General features: G+C 44.8%; 2 protein-coding genes across 3 annotated transcripts; both read right to left on the bottom strand.

Annotated features, from left to right (window-relative positions):
• Nucleotides 1-977: 977 nt before the first annotated feature.
• On the bottom strand, nucleotides 978-10,466 carry jade3 (jade family PHD finger 3). The gene is made up of 12 exons (XM_070831708.1): nucleotides 10,256-10,466; nucleotides 7,633-7,701; nucleotides 7,481-7,540; nucleotides 7,307-7,389; nucleotides 7,054-7,211; nucleotides 6,775-6,965; nucleotides 6,358-6,569; nucleotides 5,986-6,153; nucleotides 5,778-5,894; nucleotides 4,630-5,088; nucleotides 3,506-3,623; nucleotides 978-3,405 (listed from the first exon to the last, which is right to left on the bottom strand). The coding sequence occupies exons 3-12, from the start codon at nucleotides 7,527-7,529 to the stop codon at nucleotides 2,594-2,596; spliced, it is 2,367 nt and encodes a 788-aa protein (XP_070687809.1). The 5' UTR covers nucleotides 7,530-7,540; nucleotides 7,633-7,701; nucleotides 10,256-10,466; the 3' UTR covers nucleotides 978-2,593.
• Nucleotides 10,467-10,619: 153 nt separating this feature from the next.
• rp2 (RP2 activator of ARL3 GTPase) lies at nucleotides 10,620-15,680 on the bottom strand. Of its 2 annotated transcripts, XR_011584362.1 has the most exons (6): nucleotides 15,437-15,680; nucleotides 13,799-14,467; nucleotides 13,139-13,253; nucleotides 12,547-12,632; nucleotides 11,471-12,451; nucleotides 10,620-10,998 (listed from the first exon to the last, which is right to left on the bottom strand). XR_011584362.1 is itself a non-coding variant. In XM_070832061.1 (5 exons), the coding sequence occupies exons 1-5, from the start codon at nucleotides 15,599-15,601 to the stop codon at nucleotides 12,368-12,370; spliced, it is 1,119 nt and encodes a 372-aa protein (XP_070688162.1). In that variant the 5' UTR covers nucleotides 15,602-15,680; the 3' UTR covers nucleotides 10,620-12,367. The 2 variants fall into 2 exon arrangements, 1 of the variants encoding a protein (XP_070688162.1); XM_070832061.1 differs by having other exon boundaries at nucleotides 10,620-12,451.
• Nucleotides 15,681-16,271: the final 591 nt, after the last annotated feature.

Here is a 16,271-nt window from a genome sequence, read left to right as displayed (position 1 = left end):
TGATAATTCTCTAACATGTAGTTTTAGCTCTTCAGGCCTTCCTTAAAGTGAAGCAAACTGAAGAGAGAACATCACACGTAGGTTGAACTGCTCACCTCAGACGTGTGCAACCTGCAACAAGAGGTCACCACGAGACAATGGTTTGCTCTAAAGGGTCACAAGTCAAAAGTGTTGGTAACTGCTGACCTGGGGGACGACTGATAACAGGACATCCTGTTGACCGTTGTACTAAAATGTGCTTTTCAAGAGGAAAACTGATGAAGTTGTCTGCTTGTTTGTGATAATTTGGCTGGTCAGGTCTTTGTCAGCTCCCTCAGCAGGTCAATAAAGCCTGAAACAGCACTAACCAGCGTGGTGAAGCAAACTAGATAAACGGATTGAAGAGTATGTGAATCATTGAACCTTGCTGACTTTGGATCCGACCAGTCTTGTGACCCCCCCCCCCCCTCTGGCTTTGTCTTTTGGATCAATGAAAATACGTTTACTCAATGACATCAAGTACAACTGCATTTCACTTAGTTTCATTAGTGACAGACTCCCAGTATAGTACATGCTGCTTCATTCATTAATATAACTAGTTACACATGTTCTGTTCCTGCTGTAGAGTCATATCTACACACATGCTGTTTAATACAGCCTGACTGCTGCACTTTAAAACAGTGCGTACACGTGTGGAGTCACTTGATAAATGTGGTGATGCTGCCATCTAGCTTTCCCTCCACATAACTGATACAAATCATGATTACTGTCAACACAGCAGTACTGTAAGTGTCCTACTGGTCGTTTGCTTGTAGTCATTCATTCACTTTTCTGTCTTTATTCCTCCTCATGAATATTTAGCAGAGCTAACTCTTGACTAAATTGCAAGACCAGTCACTGGTGCACTTTCATATCGTAAGATCTTAGAATATAGTATATCATCTACACAGAGAACACAATTATTACTTTCAAAAGATTTATTTAAAAATGTACTTTGCAATGTAGAAACATAACGTAGTGTGTCAACAGTCGTATGCAGGTCTGTACGGTTTCAATGAAAAATGTGTTTCTGAATAAGAGCATCTGTTTTGGTGATTTACAGTCCACTCCAGCCACAACAGTGTTTGATTTCATGGCACATATAAAAAGGAACATAAAACATAAAAGGAACAAAATAAATTGAACAGTTTTCATGTGCGCTGCACAGCAGGGGTGCGGTGCCGTGATGTTACTGACACCATTGAGCAACTACTAATCGTCCACCACTTCACATGTAACGCATATTAGAGTGTAATAAGTGGACGTCGTGTTTCATCTGCAGAATATTTCAGAGATATCCCAGTTTTGATTTCATCCGTTTTCTTACCTCATTTGAAAAGGTAATTTAGCTTGGCCTCCTTCTGACGATCAGCACGAGTTAGGGGTCTCTTTCAAGCTTCTAAAACTCAAATGCTTAATTCAATATTAATAATTCTATAAGTGAATACGGGGCCAAAAGTACTGAAAGTTGACACTAAATGCTTCTGATTATATATTCTTTGATCAGATCTCCTTTTTTAAATCCTGATTTTGTTTAATACACCATTAAACACCGATGTGTTTGAGGATTTTCTTTAAAATGATACAAAAAAAAAAGCATATTGTGGTAAAGATTTGTTTGGATTTAAGTAACATCACTAAAAGTATTGAAGTAGCATCTGTAGAAACAAAACTAACAGCATCCTGTCCTAGTAAACCAGTTACACCGTTCACCATTAATCATTTATTATCAAAAGAAATGTTACAAGTAACAGAAAAGAGTTGCCATGGTGATTTTCATGTGGGGGTGTGAGATAATGGAGGTCGATCATGTGATGATCTGAGGCCAGTAATAAAGGCAGTTGATTACATTTCTGTACTCAGTCAGCTTTTATGCATTCAGGTTACTGAAGAACGCATTGGGGAATGTAATTACACTTCTCACACACATTTCAAGCTTTTCACGATCCTTCAGTCAGACCGGGACGTGACTGAAGGTACAAATAGAGTGAAACTGCATTCCTATGCACAAAAGGCATTCGTGTTCATAAAAATGACTCCACTTCTTGACAAACGTACAAGTTCAGAGTCAGTTTATGGCCTGCGGGACAACAGGTTAACTGTGACACAGTGCAGGTGCAGCAGATGCTTGGATTCACTACAAACCTCCTGCAACGTGTTTAAATTCAATGTTTGGAGCGTGTGTGATTCAGTCAAACATTATTTACATCCCAATCGTATGTACAGCAGTTTTACTCAAGGGCAAATTGCACCTGTGTGTAGGGGAGCAGAGGTGTTTAATACAAAAGTTGTGCAGAGTACAAAATGTAATGCTAACGACGATGAAAGGCGAGGATGGTGATCTGAGAGAGACAGACTGACAGATCTGTTCCTCTCAAACCAACACTAACACAGGGCTACGCTTCTCTATGAATCCCGTGGGGGATGACCCTTCATGCATCTTTTGCTTTTTGGGTCCAGCACCGTGAGAGCTGGTCTGGTCCCTGTCGGAGGTGTGTTCACAGAGACGGCCTGGCACTTTGGAAGAAGGTCAGGAGGGAACGGTGGCAGTGAGCGGAAGTAAACAAACTGTCTGTCACCTTTGCATGGCGTGTCTGGAGCCCAGCGACTGTTTCCCACGGCTGACCCCTTTCCTCGCAGCGTCCGGCTGAGGCAGCCCGACCTGCCGCCTGTGCCGCCCTTTGGCTTCTGGCTCTGAGTCACTGAGCTCCAGGTCAGGACAGTATCCGTCACTGTCCTGGTACGTTCTGCTTTTCACTTTGTGTTCGGACGTGGGTTTAACCCACAGCCTCTCCTTGGCTGAGCCCTTTCGGGACAGCTTTTCAGAGGCCCGCAGGTCCTCTGTGGTCCGTACCAAGTTAATGGTCGCCTCTTTGAAGGACCTGCCAAAGTGCTCCACGGCAGACTTGCGAAAGCTGCTCTTGCTCAAAGCCTGATTTGAAGCGTCCTGATCACTGGGTGTTTGGCAAGAACTGTCCTTCTGAGCCACAAACAGGCCGTTTGATTTCGCCGCGCATGTTTGGTCTTGGTCCAGTTTGCCGTTATTGTTGGATGGGTGGCCGTGCAGCGCAGCGTGTAGGGCCAATGGTTTGCCAGTGGGTTTAACAAGCATCGCCGCGCTGCTGGAGTGACTCGAGGAAGACAGACGTCCGTTGCAGCGCTCCTCTCTCCGAGCACGTCCGTGCAGCTGAGGCTTCCCCTGACCCAGTCCTTCTCCTGTGTGTTCGCCAACATTGCCACTATTGTCCGGGCAGAGCGGCCCATTGCCAGATTTGGAACTGGGATTTCCATTTCCCAGACTTGAGGATTTGGGCATTTTGAGCTTCAGAGTTATCCTCGGAGGAGCACGAAACAGCATACTCTCTGCTGGATAAGAAGAAGGAAGGCCTGACAACAAAAGAAGACAAACACGCTCAAGACTCAGCTATGGTCCAAATATCGCAACGAAATACGAACTGGCAAGCTGAAGCAACACCAGATGGCTCACCAGCAGAGGGCTCTTGGTTCATGAGCTTCACGTGCAAGTTGAACATCTGCTCCTGGGCTTTACTCTGCAGCAGCTTCAGCTTCTCCCGCCGACTCACCATGTAACACAAGTTCCTCACCTGCAGAATGAGAGCAATTTAAAACATCAAACACTGTCCACTAAAAACAAGCACTTTTAAAACTGTATTTTCTGCTCTCCGCCACCTTTCAGACTACACTGATGTGCCAATAGTCACGACTTTATGCTGCTACATGTCAAACACTTTGGACGAACAGAGCTTATAAAAAGGATGCACCTCAGATGCACTGACTACAGCAGTGTGTCGGTTGTCAATGGGTCAGTATCAGCTTTGTTTTACAGTTTTTAAACCACCATCTTTTGTACCTTGACTCTGAGCTTTCAAGTCCTGCATTGGCCTGGGCTCTGAACCAGGACAATAAATACTTGTTTTGATGCCATCCATGTGTCACTTTGGCTTTACGTGTTGGCAGTTCTCTTGCAGACTGCAGCACATTTTCCTCCAGGATCTCTCCCAAATGTCTGCATCCGTTTTATCTTTACTCTCACATGCCTTCCACAGCCTGCGGCAGAGTATTTTCTGCTGATGTGCGTAGATCGATTTGTAGAGATTTCATTCCAACAGCGATTCCGGGATGTACATTTACTAGACATTGTATGTTGATTTATGTAGGGTCAGCTCAGGAAATTCAGCAAACCTCCCAACATAATCTAGAATACATTTGCTGTATCATAGTTCAAGATGGAGTTTCTCAGTATTTATGCCCATGTCACACTCAGGGCTGTAATATGTGCACACTGGAAGATGGGAGAGTGTTGAGACAGTTAAAAAACATGAATCATGTCAGGAAAATGTTACCTTGTGCTCCACTCCTACTGGCTAATAAAATGTAAATTCAGAGCTGATGAACGAAAGCGAGTTCTACCACATAAACTGTCTGGCTCCTAATAAAGAAAACCCCTCAAGCCTGATAAACTGAATAAAATTAAGTGAACAAACACAGCGCATACTGAGAAATGTTCTGGCCCTGCTCAGTAACAAGAAACTAAGAATCAGCACTAAAGATTATTACACTGCTGTGGGGGAAAAATTAAAAATCACCCACCCTCTCCAAATCCTGCCGCAGGTGCATGAACATCCGCATGCGTGTGTGGATGCTGTCCTCCTGAGGCTGCAGCACCATGTTCTCCTCCTCCTCTTTAGGGGGCAGCAGAGCTTTGTTAAAGTTAGCTTTCCTCTTCAGCTTCCAGTACTGATAGACGAAGTCCACCAGACGCTCGGAGAGCCCGAGGGCCTGGGCCAGCTCCCCCAGCTGGATTAGTGTGTAGAACTCCTCCTCCAGCTCCTGCAGTCTCTGTGCCCGCTGGCCCACCTTCTCCACCTCGGCAGGGGGTTTAGAGCGAGCTGGGCTCAGGCCGCTCTCCCCAGTTTTGGGCTTGCTGTGCTTGAGGCAGTAAGACTTGAACTTTACTTCGTCCCCTTCATCCAGGATGGTCTTCATCTCCAGGCTGTGCTCAAAGGCACATGTCACGTGGAAAGGAGTGGTGCAGTTCTTTACCGAGCACTGAGAGGTGGGGAGGGGGGACAGATTATCTTTACATGGACTATAACCCAATTACTGGGAATAACAAGATTATGGTAAGAGCAGCATTTAAGAATTTACATATTTTGCAGAAACCCTGTTTCCGGTAACTTGAGTTTACATCATTTGTTTCATAATTGGATTACAGTGCGGGTGGTTCTATGGTAATTCTCAGAAAATATCTTATTAGTACAACTGCTGATTGTGACATTTCTGGCATAAAAGCAGCCAAAGAGAGAGCCAAAGTCGTGCCTACTCTGCTAGCCAACCTCTGATCCACTATAACAGCATGGTGAGTTTTTCATAGAGGGTTTCTTCATCATTCTTTCTGAGAAGCTGAAACAGGAGTTGGTGCGTGCCAAGCTACTACCCCTTCTACTGCGTTGTATTTACTGTCCTTCACTGTACTGGTAGTAACTTTGACCACCTCACCTTTTAAAGAACAACTACTTTTCACTGCAAAACATATTAAGAATATTGGAAAAGTGTCCTAGATAGTTTTCATGTCTCCAGTGGGTGAATGTCTGATACTCAAGAAACAAATTTTGGGTGGTTTACCCCTTTAATTCAGCAAACATATCCAGATTAGGGTGTTTACATGAACACTACTATGATTGATAGTGCATTAATCTGGTTATCATCAAAAGAATACCATTCACTTAAACACTCACCTGGATACATGCGCCCGTCTTCAGTTTGCACAGACTGCAGATGAGAGACCAGCGGCTGGGTGGGATGTGGGACACTTTGGTGATGGGCTCCATCCTCTCGGGACAAGCGATGCTCACCTACACAAGAGGAACATGTGCGGCGTGATGAGACGTTATTTGACACTTACTGTTGAAGCAAAGCCGGGGATACAAGCGTTAGTTTATCTACCTCTGGTATCCACAGGGCACAGCTGACGTGGGCCCACTTGGTGCCCGCGCGGGTGGCCTTCATGGCACCGCCCTTCTGAGGACACAGAAGGCACTGCGGGTCGATGGCGAGAACACACGTCCTACACAGCCAGTTTCCAACAGGCACTTTGACTATCCCGTAACAGGCCTGTGGGAGAGCAGCAGGGTGATTACATAAAGACAAATCAACTTTTAAAATCTGGCAAAATAATGCAAGTTCACTGCTAACTTTGATGTGATCGATCAACGTTTATCACTTGAGACATTAAGAATTGACATATTTCCTGTTAAATGACCCATCATCTGAGCAACATGCTGCCTGTACAATGAGGGGCGTAGTCGTGTTTATTACCTGGTGCACACAGATGTTGCACTTGTCACAGAACACCATGTCATTCCCCTCTTCGCTGTCGGGGGAGCGGCACACGTCGCAGATGACATCCTCGTCGTATTCAATCCCCAGGCCTTCCACCGTCTCGATGGCGTGGTTCATGTTGTCATGGCACTGCCTCTCCAGGGCCTCCATGGCGCGCTCCATTGTCAGCTCGTGTATGGGCTCCTCCCCTGGAACACAAACGAGGACAAGACCCCGCATGGTCAGAGAAACCCCAGCAGACCGTAGGGACATCATGAGTCCACATCCTAATGCTCTTATTTCCAGCTTAGGGAGGCAGATGTCTGTGTTCATAGATACTGACTTCACTGTCCGACACACAGCAGAGGGTGAACGTTATATGATGGATTATCCCCCTATGATCCTGTTCCTCACCCATGCGTTCCAGCTCTCCGTTGAGAGCGTTCAGCCAGTAAAGGTCCATGTCGTCCAGATCGTAGCGACACATGGCCTCTGCCAGCTCTTTGATGTTGACGTAGCCCGGTTCTGTTGACTCCTGGCCCGAGCACTGGATGTACTTCCTCTGGTGGGTGTAAAGCACCTCCTTGGACTTCTCCACAACAATTCTGAACACAGACAGACACAATCAGAATCTGCCAGCACATTTAGACTGGTTTGTCCATAGTCAGACCTCTGGGGGTCCGACAGTGTTACCTGACTGACGGCTCCGGGATGGTGTCTGGACTTGCCAGCACCTGGACTCCCTTCTCCCACTCCTGCTTCCAGGTGTCTCCCAGCAGGTAGTAGTCCTCTGGGGACACGTGGTGGGAGTCGGGCAGCTTCATGGCGCTGATCAGGTCTTTTCTGAACACCTGTGGGAGAGGCGACGGCACATCGTGAGTCACGCGCCGGTCCTCACTTTGAATAACGCACAGCACAGAGCCTGAGAGAAAGGACGGGAACTTACTTCAGCCGGTTTCTTCTGGTTGGACATGGGGGTTCCAGATTTACCGCCATACTTGTTGGAGGAGCAGAAGGAGGTGGAGGGGCCTGAGCAAAGAGAGGGGGTGTGAATAAAGGAGAGGCAGAGAAAATGAAATTCTTCAGGGTTAAAGGGTCCTTGTGACAGAGTCAGACTCACTCTCATTGTCAGAACTGTCGCTGCTGCTTGAGGACCTGAGACGTTTCATCCTGTAACATCCTGCAGAGGAGGAGAGAGTGGACATTAAAACAGACCCTGGACCAGCTCGGATATAAACCAGCAGTGTGCACAAGAAGGAGATCTCTACTCACCATAAATTTCAAGGTGAAAAGCATGCTAGTAGATTCCTCTGATAAACCCTTAACCACAGAATTTTGTGCCTGCAAATAAGAAAAATATGTCAACTCAACAAGCAAAACACGTGGGTGTAAAATAAAAAGATATGAAAAGGAGCAAAGAATATGTTGTAGCTTTGCGTAGTTGGGCCTGGATTTGCTCAATACTGTTTGGCTGGAAAATATCCAGTATACTGATCTACTAATGAAAAAAAAACATAATTTAGCAGCTCTGAATCACTGTTTGACAATAGTGCAATATTATGGACCTAATTTTTCAGATTTTTAGGGTTTATTTTTCAAATTGTTACAGTTTAAAGTGAAGGAAAACAGAGCAGACAGCCACCACAGGTTCACAGTGTGTGCCTTTAGCCCACTGAACCACTGAGACGTCCCATTAAAAGGTCTCTAAACACTGAGGGACTCAAACGCAGAGTTGCCCCAAATACAGTACGCTGTTTCAACAGACAGGACATGCCTCACATTCCCCATGAGGACAGGAGGGGTAGGAGGGGGACAAGCATGAGACCAATTCCACTCCATACCATAGTATCGTATGAGTGAAATACACTGATGCCAACTGCTGAGAGAAATGCACAACCAGCACGCTTACCGTCTAAAGGACTGTGACACATAACTCACACAACAGGGACTCCTCAGTGAATCTCCTCAGACATACACTCAACTTTCTTGACCATCAGCAGTCATTCCAGGAGGTCTCCAGGCTCAAACTCACAAACTGCTATTTTTAAGATAAAACTCACACAGCAGGAACACACCACGGTACAGTGTGTGACGGCCTCCACAGCAGAGCCTGTGGCAGCGGCACTCTACCCGTCTGACATCTGCTCCTGACACGAGCGTTTCCACCCCTGAAAAGCAGCGAACTCTGTGGCCACTTACCCAACACTGATAAATAAATAAGGGATAAGCACGAATAATGTTTAGTTCGCTCTGTTCAAGAGTCAAGATAAAAGACAGACTGGGTTAAGATGAAATGTAGAGATACAAAACCTTACGGACAATTAACGTCCAGATAAATGGTATAATGTTACACATTTTCCCAGCGTTTCTATTCAATTCTGTTAAGAAAACTGTTGTTTTTGTTCCAGGTGACAGACAGAAAAACTCTTTTGATAATCGATTAATTTCAAAGTAAAAGTGCCATACGTTTATTAGTTCCAGCATCTCAAAAGTGCCGATTCTGTACTTCTGTTTTAGATCACTGTAAATCTAAACCTTTGGGTTTTGTGCCGTTGGTCAGACAAAACAAGCAACCTGATAGTGTCACCGTTCAGCTTTTCCTGACATTTTATGGACTGAATAAATATTCAATAATGAAAACAAATCTTAAGATGCATGAGACTGTGGGGGCCCTCAGCAGCTCTTTCAGCAGCAGGCTGAGGCACCCACCCTGCAAGAAGGAACGCTACCGCAGGTCATTTCTCCCATCAGCCATCAGACTCTATAACACCAGCATCACTGGCTGATGTTAATATACTGCCTACCATCCATGTCATCCATTCCTGTCTAAAGTGTAAATATCCTATGGTGTAAATATTTATTTCATTTCATCACAATCCATATATTTATATTTATATTTGCTATTTTTTGTCTTTTCTATTGCTTTGTTTCTTTCACTGTCCCTGTTTATATTGTTGCTGCTGTAACAAGAAAATTTCCCCCTATGGGGGATAAAATAAAGAAGTCTAAGTCTAAGATGCAACTCTAAAGTACTCTTTCCTGATCGCCATGATGTGGTGTTTGGCATTTTGCACCAGGATTTTAGAGTTCAGTCAGAGGAGTGTGGGATGGTCTCCCACTCCTCCACCAAGTCTAACAAGTAGTGTGTGGCTGGTGTTGAGGGATCAGCTGCATGAGAAGTGAGCAGACTGTTGCTGGAGATGGATGATAGACTGTGGAGGACCACCACCATGTGTGTTGGGAGTGTACTCCAGCCTCACTAACGCTGACTCCAGTGCTAACCAGTGCACTTTACAGTCTGTGAGCAGGTTGGGCATGTGCACGGATGTGACATCACGCTGATCACAGATTTGTGGGCAACAGGAAACAGTGATCAAAATGCGGTTACCGCCGTGTTTACGTTTCTGTTTCATCATAAGCGTCCTCATGTGTGGGTGCTAACTGGGACTAGCCTGGGCTACAAGCAGACTGGGTGCTTTTAGAACAATAAAGCCGTAAATACCCGAGTGCCTGCCCTGCCCAAAGAGCCCTGTTGGCGCCAAACACACACACACACACACACACACACAGGCCTGCTGTAGCGGGCTGCACTGCAGGCTGTGGGGAAATCAAACATGGGCGCCACCATCATACAAAGATGTCACTTCCTAGAGCCATTAAGTTGAATATTCATAGAGCCCGGACGGGTTTATTATCCGCTGTGGGGAGCAGCGAAGTACGAGAAACACGTCCACGTTACAGCCATTAACATGAATGAGGTGGAGGAGCAGGAAGAGTCCTGGTGAGGCAGAAAAGGCGCAGGCCCCGTGGCCTGGATAGACCATCCAGGGCAAATCCTGGCACACTGAGCCCCACTGAACACTCGGGCATATTGTTCACATTCCTCCCGCCTTACCTCCGGTCCCCGCTCTGCTGTCCGCTCCGGTCCGGCCACAGTTCAGTCCGGACAAAGGCTCAGACACACACCTATAGACCGGGATCTCTGGCTCCAGCTGTATGTGAATTTTGGGGGGTTTTGTATCTCTCCACAGTGGGACTCTCCTGGGCTGCAATCTGTCCACCTCCACGGCACAACAGCTCTATTGTACCGCGCCTCCCGCCGGGTCCTAAACCCCGCCGCTTTCCCTCCACCATGGGTGCGCTCGATTTGTTCACTGGCGTCAACCTGTATCCACACACCGCCCCCACCAATGGTAACACACTGCTAGTAAATAACCAGGCAGTCATCTGTGTGCTTTCAGGTATTCTACTGTTTTTAATGTGACTCTGCCATCGTATAAAGACAGGGTGTCATTGAAGTGTAGAAACAACGAGTTACAGACAAAATGTGCATTCAGAAAGACAGATTGCTCTACAAAAACTGTATGCTCAAGTACAAAAGGTTCACAAATACAAAAGATGACAAGAAGTGACAAGAAGTCTCTATGTGTTTATCTTCATAAAGGCAACTGTACACCTGTTTGATCAGACATCAGACTAAATCTGCAGTGTGATGAATGTTTTCTCTCTCTGATAAATGATAACTGAACAGGCCCCGACACCCACTGGGTGAAGTCAAGCTGTTGGCCATTAACTGGAACAAATGGTGGAGTAGGTGGAGGCCAGATAGTTGAAGTGAAAGCTGCTAACCGTGATTCACTGAGGAAGACAGCACACTGTTAATGAACTCCCCCAAGTCAAACACGTGACTCACTCTGATCCAGAAAAATGCTGGAACGAGAGTTTCTCCATTTAAAAAATAAACCTAATCTAATATTCAATCAGTGCCCTTCTATAATAACAACAACGTGGAAAATAGTTCACTAATGTGATGAGCGATATCCATAACTTTTTTACCAGCACAACACAAAATACATACAGTCAGACAGACTATTTACAGCTTGTTCAAACATTTTAAACAGCTCAAAGTGACCTTTAGGAGCTCTTTGTAAAAAAGACTGATCAGGTTACAAAGGGGAAACACAATGTTCCTCATATAATATAATCTGTTTTTTTTTACAAATGACAACCTTAAAATCAAGCATTTTTTTCTGACGATGGTGACTAGAGAAACTACACAAGCTTAGGAGGACGGATTATTGACTACATTGCCATTAGAAACTCTTGTTACCTGCATTGGCTCAAGTCACCGCATGACCAGCATCTCTGAAACACACTGCTTTGTTTCATCATCTTCCCTTTTAGAGTACAGGTGTGAAAAACCTGATAACAAAACAAAGTCACACATAAAGAAACCTTTACTAAAAATTATAATAAAGAACATGAATGTGTGTCTATACAAAAACATAAAGAGTATAAAACAAATGTTACAAAATTTAAAAAATGAACACACGAGTTGCCTACATCAAAAACCCAGCACATGTTTACACCGTTTAGTGTAAATGGATCATGAGTGAACAGCAACATACACTTAAAAAGTTCACAATTCAACTTTGGCCTAACTGATATCAATAAAGATGTAGTTATCGTCTACACAGCATGTCTCAAATATACACATGATCTAAACCACATACACAAATTAATCCTCAGAAGAAATAAAAATATGATTTCTATATATAGAAAATATTTTCCGTCTGGCATTGCCTTGTGCTCATGGTTTTCCCACTGCGACGACGGTTTCAGAAAAACAAAGCTTTAAATTAAACTGAACAGCAAGCAGCTACATTCACAATCGATAAAAGCAACAGAATTACCGAATACATTCATAGAAATATAAATATTCACAGCTCTCTTAGCAACTGGAGGACGTTAAGTGGTTTACTGCGGATGTTTTCAGATGAGAGGGGGGTGGACTTTAGCCAGCAGACTCACGGTAGGTGAACTGGGCTGTTTTATCCAAAGTGTGAGCAGTCCTCGCTAGTTTTCCTACCTACCTCATTTATAAAGACTAAAACAGGCAAACGCTAATCATATTCAACCCAAGCTGGACGGCGGGGGGGTGGGCAGGGGTTTTGAAAATCAGATTCAATGTCTGGTGAGCAGTTTGTTTTGATGCTTCGATACTCATTCACAAGCCCATCTGCATGTCGGCAAAGTTAAAGAAGCTGTCCACGTCTCGAGAGGACGTGTTTTTGTTATCAGAGACGAAAACCTGTGGAAGAAAAAAAGACAGAAAATATTGTAGGTTATTTTCTGGAGAAAAAGACCCGGTCTGTGTAAAACTAGAAGCGATGGGTGCCCACTTACCTTGGTGCCACTGAACACTTCACTGGCGATGTTCTTGCAGGCGTCCACGACTCCGTCACCGTTCAGCTCGAGGGCAATGACGGGACCTGTAGTGGTGAGACGTGACAGTCACACTCCTACAGTACAACAGTCCTACCTCTGAGACTGGGGATTTCCAAACTGCTGTGTGACTCCACAGCTACACCGACACCACAGCTAAATACAGGTTTCCCTCCTCAGTGCCAAACCCTGTGACCTTCACACGCACATTAGTGATATGCAACACTGAGGGCTTCCTACTGAAATGGGGATCCTGAAACTTTCCAGTAATCACCACTAAATTTGAGGGCTGATTCATTTGATTTCTGCGTAAGATCAACACTGGAAAACTAACAGTCAGTGATGTTGTCATAAAAAAAATCATGTGAGCGTGTTGACAATGTTCAACAACAACTACGGTCTGAGTGGGACTTAAGTTAACTCTAAAAATGAATCCACAAGAATGAGTTTTAGATAAAACAGCTTAGGGAATAAGTCTTTATTCATAGCAACGTTCCTGAGTTCCTGGCCAGCTGATATTTTGAACAAAAAAACAAATCACAAAGAAAATTACCTTTAGTGATCCACTCCACGAGATCCTCTGCACTGCTCTGAAACACTCTCTTTACATCTTCAGGTCGCATTGAGACTTCTTTCGTCTGGATCAGCACAAAACCTTTAGAGGTTGCCTGTGCAAATTATATGGAAAAGTTAGATTAAAAAAAAAAAAAGGACAATAGCTGTAACGATGAGTCTTGCAACAAAACGCCACTACCCCATACAGTCTCATGCTCATGTGATAGAGTAATGCATATTTTGGCACCACAAACGTCACTGGAATGTTTAAGCAGCAACGCGGACGGTTTAGTGTGCTGGATTGGCATGTTAAATCACTGTACAAGTTCAAAGTCCGCTAAATAAAAGTAAAACTAAGATTGCTCTACTTGTTTTGGATTGCTCCATAAATGGTGGACGCTAAAGCCAGATAGATAGATAGACACTTTACACTGATTTTGATTTGCTTTCAGTTCATTCTGCAGCCTTTTAAATCACAGTGGGCTGACTGCACTCAAGCTTCTATCAGTGTATTATCACTGAGTAAACTCTGGTACATTACTACCAACATGTTCCCACTCACATACACAAAAATGACCTCCTCCTTTTTTTAGCACTTTGTTATGACGTTAAACTGAGTGGCACCTCCTCACGCTCACATCCTTCTCATTGTTCTCACCTCATCGATCAGTTTGCGGGCGTTTGCAGTGCTGTACTCTCCAGCGAAGAAAACAAAGAGGCAGGACTCTTCACTGTCCTTACGCCTCCCTCCCTTTGTCAAAGGCACAATGCTGCGTGCGGTGTCAGTGGAGATTCGTACAGACTTGAAGTCAGACTCTGGATCTGGGGCCGGTACGAAATCCAGAACCGCTGAGGCCTCTGACAACAAGCTCCAGTTGTTCTCTCCGGACACCGGCGTGAAGTCGTGGATGTTGCTCCAGTTGTTGTTGAATATGCTGAGCCCGGCGTCCTTGAAGTGGAAGGCCAGCTCGGGGTAGAAGTACTGAAAGCAGCCAAACTTCATACCCGTGGATGACTCGATGATGGGCTGAGTGGCGCAGCACAGGAACACTTCCATCTTTTTACAGTCCCGCGTGCGAAACTGCTGACAGGCCACCACGCACTTGATGTCTTTACAGTCTCTGAAAAACACACTGCCCTTGACAGGTCCTAGAACAATGCGGCAATTGACGCAGTCGTCGATGGTGATGGTCGCTGAGTGGTCGAACACATAGATGTTGCAGTTCTCACACTCTTGGATGACAAACTGTTGCCCGTTCAGTTTGCCAGGCAGACGGCCCACCGTGACATCTTTGAGCCCCGTCAGCATGTAGTCTTTGGGATCAACCTGTGCAGAGATGGTACAACATGAGGATTCAAACAATACATTTAGAGATGCACCAAATCACCCTATGTGAACCACAGCAGTATCTCATTCTCCGAGAGTCTGCTGCAGCTATTTAGACACACATACATGTATCTATCATTTGACATTCCACAAACATTACAGGTGCTTCACGTTTCCTTGTATGAGGGATTTGACAACTAGTTATCTTGCAGGTCTATATCAGGCGATTTTCAGACTCCACATCCGGATACTGCTTCACTGTGGTTTATTATTTGGTACACAACATTTAGCGTGCAACATCCCATGAGTCAAAACGGAAATTGAACCACCGTGTAGTTAACGCCTATAATGTCTGAACAGACCATGTAAAGTGTGGTCAGCTGTGGAGCAGTGAACTGCACTGTGTTGTGTCGTAATCTCATAATGAGATAACGCTGGATAAATGCGTGAGGGAGAGTGGGCGAGGCTTTGAGCCTAAAACTCAAGAGTGTTGTCAACTTACAATGAGCAATGCATGCAACCCCTGGCTGGTAAGGTAACTGTGTTCATGTAAAGCTTAATGTTTTATGACTGGGTGCCATGATTAATGGCTGCTGCGCAATGGGTGTCACTCCGGAAATCAGGGCAGAAATACAAATATCGACTTATGGTAACGTTACTGTTTAGCACACCAGGGTTACGGACACTCACAGAGGGCAGTCTGCGTGAACTTCTACGGTTAAGGGTTTGCTACACAAACACTGGCAACATTTTAATCAATGAATTTCAGGTGTAGATGTAGCTTAGCTAGCTGCACCTCTTGGAGACTGGACAGTAGCTTGTTAGTTATCTGGAGGCGACTTAACACACAAGTTACAAGACGTCAGGCAGTCAGGCGAAATAGGTTTGGTAGCATGGTAAGACCCCCAGTCTGCTTTCAGCTTTGAGTTTATTTTGTTTTATTCCTTCAGGCTTTTCATTACACGGTACCTTTTCTCTCTTATCCCAGCTGTACTGCTTCGGTGCCTCGTCGGTGTTGTTGCCAAGGGGAACGGCGTTGGTTGTCGTCGTAGTTTCGACAGTCGTCGTTGTCGGCGTACGGTCTTCTTTTTCTGCTGACTTTCTTTTGGATTTTTTCGAAAAGAAGCACCCCATTTTGGTCTTTCAGTGGCGACCAAAATAAGACCAGATTACAAGCCGTAACGTTTCCTTGAAGAAGAAGAGAAAATGTGAGGGAGAGGCTTACGAGCACTTTAGTTGACAAGATTTTTTTTTAGCTTCCTGTTTCCCAGTTTCGTTTCACAACCAATCAGTACCGCGGTAGTCGTTACGACAGCCAATCAGACGCCTGCTCAGTGTGACGAGCTCATTCTGAGGAGGTGTGCGCTCAAGAGGCGTTTAGGGAGCAGCGGGAAAGAGAAATCCGCAACCAGATTTTCTGTAAAACATATTTCATTGCGTGCTTTACAAAATAATGATGGACGTACTAGATATTTTCTCCAAGTGTTATTGAATACTCCAACTTCGTATTGCGTCCATAGGAACATTTCAGATGGTAATAGGAAATGCTATGGCTTTCTGTGGGTGATATAATAAATACTGTGGCTACCCTGAATGCACCGGCATCTTCACGTTGGGCACACCTCTCTGGGTGTTGTCTTTACCACAAAAATGCTCAAACGAACTTTATATAAAATATCTTCTGTTAAATGATATAATATCGGCATGAAATAAAACAAAAAAAACAGCCACAGATAATCCAAGATCTAAGTGCGTTTTTTTCTCTAGCCGGAGTTATATATCTACACTGTTGACACTATATTTA

The sequence above is a fragment of the Pempheris klunzingeri genome, chromosome 6, assembly GCF_042242105.1.
Source record: "Pempheris klunzingeri isolate RE-2024b chromosome 6, fPemKlu1.hap1, whole genome shotgun sequence".
NCBI classification, from domain to species: Eukaryota; Metazoa; Chordata; class Actinopteri; order Acropomatiformes; family Pempheridae; genus Pempheris; species Pempheris klunzingeri.
The sequence above is the reverse complement of the archived record's forward strand: the minus strand, read 5'-3'. Positions and strand labels throughout refer to the sequence as shown.